Here is a 5,810-nt window from a genome sequence, read left to right as displayed (position 1 = left end):
AGTTGTTCTACTACTAAAGTTAGCAAGTTTTCATTTAAATCAGTAGAAGTTTTCATTTAAATCAGTCACATTATTAAGTTTTTAATGTAGTACATACTAAAGCATTTTCAATAGAAGACCATATTTTCGGATCTCCATCACCGCCCTTGAGGCTCCTTTTAGGAGATCTACGGAGTTTATTGTGAACATTTACACAAAAAGAAATATTCAAATTCCGACACCAAATTTTTCTCTTCATAAAAATGAGTAAAATTTGTTCCTTATTTTTTCTTGTAGTTCAAAAAGTTTAAGCAGATAACTTTTGTGCTGCAAAACTCGAGTTAACAGACCAGTAAAATTTCAAACCTACGAGAAGAGGTAAACGTGGATACATAGAATATGTTACAAGCATCTGTTACCAATTAGAATGAGAGAAAAACACCAGAGTTTATTCAAAGACTACATATCTTACTTCACTCTCTTCCTTTATAAATACAACATTGCTGTACACCAGAGCTACATTATGGTGGAACAAGAAAAAAAAAATGGATAGCTAATAAGTTGCCTGTATTAATTAGAATATATCATACACACAGGAGGTCTACTGCTGTTACGGGCACTCGTGCCAGAGAAGAGTTGTACGTTCAATGCGGATGACAAGTTCACCTTCCCGAATCCATTAGATGGTGTGCACCATTACGCCGCACAGCACTCTTTCCGTTCTCCTATTTGCATCTATATGTTTCACCTGTAAAAGAAGAAACATTGAGGAAACAATGAGACTGCTAGCGTGCGAATGAAAACATGAACTCTATCTCAAACAAATTGGCATTCACTTATTGCTTTGTGATATATCATTTCAGAACGTCGAAGCTTGAGAAATTTAAGTAATGCATACGAGACCAGCAGATCAATTCCATATTGTGATATGTCTCGAAGCTCTTAACTGCAAGATGAAGGTTCAAAATTGTTTGTTTGAACAAAGAACCCAACAGACTCTTTATTTCAGTCATAGTCTCATAGTGGATATTGGTGATTTGTTCAAGATTTTTTACCCAGTTTGAGATAGCCGCCTCCAATTCATTATTTGGTGAGACTGAGGATGTCTCTGCAAGTACGAACCTGTTCCAATGCCATTGTCTTCACTCCCAAACTGCTCCGAGTAGCTAGAACTTGAAGGAGACCAAACTGGAACTACACCTCCATCCCTCTCTCGCCTAGTGCTACTGGAAGATTCTGCAGTCGAATCTTCAACAGCGTGTTGCAGCCCTATTGCAGCATTGGATTGTGGAAGAGCGTTGTTATGAATAGTCTGAAAAACCCCTCGGTTTAATATGTCTCTTCTTGGTTCCTGATTCACAATTAAGTCTGTAGGCACTTCCGCTCTGGTTTCTTCTGTCAAATTTTGAAATTCCAAAGAAGTTTCTTCCTCTTCAGCTTTAACCAAAGAAGTAGTAATGCTTGGGACCATTTGATCCTCATACTTCCGAGTGCCAGGAGGGTTGTTCCTCGCGGGTTCATTATTTTCCTCCATTTGTATGTCTTGAGAAAAGGCAATTGGCACTGATTCAGAGGAGTCTCCAAGCCCTTCTTCAGTCCCATTTTCAACAGCGGCTCTTGAAGCAGCTTCGTGCTGCCACATCTCTGATAAAGCTTCTTGCAACCGGATTTTCGCTGCATCTATTCCTACAATAGGTAGAGGGTAATTCGATCCTAATTCAATTCCAGCTGCTTGTAGTACAGATTCTGGTGCATTCCACGGGTGGTGTATCCATTCAGTTGGTAGCCTAGCAAGTTCAGGAAGCCACTTCCGCACATATTCTCCATTTGGATCAAATTTGTAACCCTCAAACTGTAGAAATCAAATAAATACGAGATTTCAGTACCGAAACTTGATCAAATAAGCGTGGTACTATTGCATAATCCTCTCAGAACAAAAGGAGCATGTCAATTTATATCACTCGATGCATCGTAGCAAGACATAGGTAAAAGTGAAGAAACAATAGTTAAACGAAAAATTTCAACACTAGATTTTTGCAGTTTTTCACGTATGATGATATGGTAGTGATGTGGGGGAAACAACTCCGCGATTTCTCTTTTCTAATAGTAAAATCAGCATACCACTATCCATATTAACCTAGTAGCCATTACTGTACTGAGGGGGCCTCTTTCAGGTTGTCTTTCATCATGTGCGAGCAGAACCAAGGCAAAACTATTTCCTCGAAACTTTTGAAAAATTGCAGTCTTATGAACAGTCATGAGCACTGACAAACAACTGCACTAGATTTCTTTTCATTGCTGGTGACCCTAGATGAGGACACTAGAATAAAGCCAAAACTGCAAAATATGAATAAAAACGCATGGAAATTTTTTTCCATTGTATAAATTTAGAAGTGTTTGAACGTTTGTTCAGAAGCACATGCTCAATATAATTCAAGATAATCAAGCTCAACATCCGCACCTGTGGATTATCTATGCGGTCAAGTTCACGACCATCAGGTAAAGTACCAGATATATACTGCCAACCAAGAGCATCGCTTTCAAGATCAGCATCTAAGAGTGTATCCCAGAAGTACTTCATTCCCCATCTCCATGGAAGTTGCAGAACCTTTACGAAGAAACTAGAAACTACTACTCGTATTCGATCATGTAGCCAACCAGTGGCCCACAACTCTCTCATGCCCGCATCCACCAATGGATAGCCAGTTCTACCTTGTCTCCATGCCTTGAAATAGTTCTGATCTATAATCCAGGGGAAGAACTTTAGGTGCCCAAGAAGAGGTCTTTCATGACTGCGAGGATGATTAAAACTAATGTATCTTGAATATTCCCGAAGACCAATAGACTTCAGAAACAAGTTTACACTCTCTTCACCAGCCTTGTTGCCTTCATTGGCCCAAACAACCTGCTTCATACGAGCAAGATGAAATGCCTTTCTCACACTCACCTCCCCGAAATGCAAATGGGGAGAAAGTAAAGATGTTGTAGCGCCATCAGCCTTTCTGCAGTTATTAGAGTAATCAAGTAAGGGTCCATTTATAAATGTAGTCAGAGCCTTATCAGCATTACTCCACCCAGGTGACCATGCTCGAGCAAGAAGTGCATTACTTCCCTTCTCGGATTCATCTTCAAAAACCAATGTATCAGAAGGACACCTTGATGCATCACCTGCAAAAGTCATGAATGTTTGAACGTTAATCTAGGATATGAACTGAAAGGTGGTAACCAAGTAGAACTGGAAATAACCGTACAAAAAACGCATACTGGAGGAATCAGGAAACCCATGACACACAAAGAGCAAGAACAAAGGAAAAGAAAATAATCGCAAATTAAGCCGTCAGTGAACCCTGCATGTTCAACAGTAACATAGTCATGACTCGTTACAACTACTCCACCTTAGAGGCTATATCACGAGGCTTATAGAGGCAGTGACACAACTCCAACATCAAAAGGGTTTATCATCTTTTAACTTAGGTAGAATACTCACACAGGGCAAACTTTATGTGCTTAAAATATCTGCTATTTTCAACAATTTTTTGTTGATAATCACCAAGAAGATCTTATTACCATTAAATCCTTAGGAAAATATAGGAACCAGAAGAACCTTCTTCCATCCACGTTTTCGATTCTGTTCAGTTTGACTCATTTGGATAAGAAATTCAGAACATAAAATGGCCAACCAAGCCAATGAAAAATGTGGGATCAGCCTTTCAATAATTTTGTAGAAAAATAAACAAGAGGAACATGAGATCGAATAAAAGCTAGCTGTATGCTGAATAGAGTTGAAGTTCAAGAAGAAAATAAATGCATTTAAACCTGAAATAATTCTCTTAGGGGGGAGAAGTGGTGCATCCGGGTCATATGGCATGCTAAGGCATCTTCCCCAAAAGGCATCGAAGGTTGTGAACGGGCGACCATGGACATCAATAACATCCCATGGTTCGTAGAGCAAATCCGCATTAAAGGAACGCACAGCTATGCCTTGAGCAGTTAAAACCTCCTTGGCCCTGTGATCCCTAACCAGTGACATAGGATCTGAAACACGAAGATAGAATCATAGAACTAAGCATTAAATTGCAAAACTCTGATTTTTATATTCTTATCTCCTCAACTACGTAAAATCGAAATACAAGAGTTCATCAACTGGAGAACAGAAGAATTCTTGGACAGAACAGACAAAGTTCAATTAGGCTGTGCACCAAAACAAAATTCAATTAGGGTAAATTAACAGATTATCAATAAATCTGCTCCCAGTCCTGATAAATAAGAGACCATTACACTACCTACAATCAAATAACATTTCTGCCCGTATCAATAGTCAGCAGCCAAATGAACAGTAAATTATCCAAAAATAGGAACATGGTAGGTAATACTTAACAGACAGCTTCATCAAATCAATCAAAGCACCAACCTTTGATGTTGAAAACAGAACAAATTCAATTTCTTTTAACCAAAACCAGAGATTTAACACAGCAAACGGACAAATTCATTGAAAAATCACAGAACCAAGAAAAATATAGAAACTCAACAGCCTATACAAATAAAAAAACACATAGAAGCAAAAAGATTGAGAAACATAAAAATTAAGAAAATTTGATGTTACCATATAAGTGGTTGAAGAAAAGTTGAGTAGCACCAGTGGAAACAACAACTTCAAGGAGAGAAGACACACTGTCAGTGGATCTTTTGGTGATGAGAGAAGCACCCAGACTTTTTAGGGAGGAATCCAGATGAGCCAAGCTGTGTTTAAGCCACCATCTTGACACCCTTCCAGGATAAAAAGGGCCTTCTTCATCAGGAGCCCAGATGAAGACACAAACCACACCTCCTGCTCTCACTGCAGCTGCCAAAGCTGGGTTATCTTCAACCCTCAGATCTCTCCTGAACCAAACCACACTGCAACCACCACCTGACATCTCCAAAATTATATTTTTTCAACAACCAACAAAACCCAGAGCACCAGTTTTCTCTCAAACTATAATACTAGAGACATATCTTCCTTCTCTTCCGTCTGTCTCTCTCTCTCTCTGTCTCTCTCCCTCTCCCTCACTCTCTCTCCCCTCTATGTGTCTTTCTCTCTCTAGGAGCACACCACCAGGGACCAGGGGTTTGTACGTAAATCTAATCTTTTTTTATTTACTTCTCTTACTTTTGTTTGCTATAAATCTTATCTTTTTGCTTTATTTCTTCTACTTTTGTGTATTATGAGGATGGGATTTTACACCCATCAGCAACAAAAGTGTTAGTTTCATTTTTCGGAAGTGAATGATTTGATTTTTTTTGCACTTATCTTTTATTCTTTTTAACACATGCTTTACTTTTATTTGCTAAAATTTTTCCATCTTTTTGGGTGAAATTCTGCCCCACGCCAGTAGGCTTGGGAGAGAGAAGTCGGGTGGGAGGCGGGGATGAGTGAGCGAAAGACTGAAGAGGATTGGCTAACGCCAATGGGGTGGGTGGTATACAAATTGATAGGGAAACTGCAGCCACATGTTTTATTTTCTATATCTTCGTATTTCTCTCATCTTATTCTGCAACAAAAACAAATCTCATCCAAGTTACAGCCTCTCCACTTTAGTTCTCAAATCCCCTGTCTTTTCACAGGATGGAAAATATTCCTAGTTTTCTTGCAACTTTTGTTTATAACTCAAGTATTTTGAACCTGGAGCCACTTGGCATCAAAATTCTTATCGCCAAGTGCCTGACTATATGGGTGTTTTTGAGATTATATTAAAATGAGCTAAAATATTGTCTAACAATTAAGAGTGTTTTGTCATACTTGGCAGAAAGGCTTAAACTTCTTCTAGGTCATAGTGTTTTTCAATTGAACA

The 5,810-nt window shown here is 38.8% G+C and overlaps 1 protein-coding gene across 3 annotated transcripts; it reads right to left on the bottom strand.

The window, feature by feature from the left end:
* Positions 1-379: 379 nt before the first annotated feature.
* LOC103939713 (cryptochrome-1) lies at positions 380-5,247 on the bottom strand. 3 transcript variants are annotated; one of them, XR_007258006.1, is made up of 5 exons: positions 4,583-5,247; positions 3,796-4,014; positions 2,441-3,147; positions 878-1,831; positions 380-727 (listed from the first exon to the last, which is right to left on the bottom strand). XR_007258006.1 is itself a non-coding variant. In XM_048583092.1 (5 exons), exons 1-5 carry the CDS (start codon positions 4,893-4,895, stop codon positions 705-707), a joined length of 1,992 nt encoding a protein of 663 aa, XP_048439049.1. In that variant the 5' UTR covers positions 4,896-5,245; the 3' UTR covers positions 380-704. The 3 variants fall into 3 exon arrangements, 2 of the variants coding, with proteins under 2 accessions (XP_048439049.1, XP_048439048.1); XM_048583092.1 differs by having other exon boundaries at positions 1,102-1,831; positions 4,583-5,245; XM_048583091.1 differs by having other exon boundaries at positions 380-1,831.
* Between the last annotated feature and the right edge of the window lie 563 nt (positions 5,248-5,810).

The sequence above is a fragment of a genome, unplaced genomic scaffold (assembly GCF_019419815.1).
Source record: "Pyrus x bretschneideri cultivar Hongxiangsu unplaced genomic scaffold, Pyrus_bretschneideri_v1 Contig2, whole genome shotgun sequence".
Classification (NCBI taxonomy): domain Eukaryota; kingdom Viridiplantae; phylum Streptophyta; class Magnoliopsida; order Rosales; family Rosaceae; genus Pyrus; species Pyrus x bretschneideri.
The sequence above is the reverse complement of the archived record's forward strand: the minus strand, read 5'-3'. Positions and strand labels throughout refer to the sequence as shown.

Coding starts and splice junctions, on each gene's coding strand:
- LOC103939713 (XM_048583091.1), bottom strand. CDS start 4,895: ATGTCAGGTGGTGGTTGCAGTGTGGTTTGGTTCAGGAGAGATCTGAGG. Junction 4,015..4,582: donor TTTCTTCAACCACTTATATG/GTAACATCAAAT, acceptor TTCGTGTTTCAG/ATCCTATGTCACTGGTTAGG. Junction 1,832..2,440: donor ACCGCATAGATAATCCACAG/GTGCGGATGTTG, acceptor TGATTTCTACAG/TTTGAGGGTTACAAATTTGA.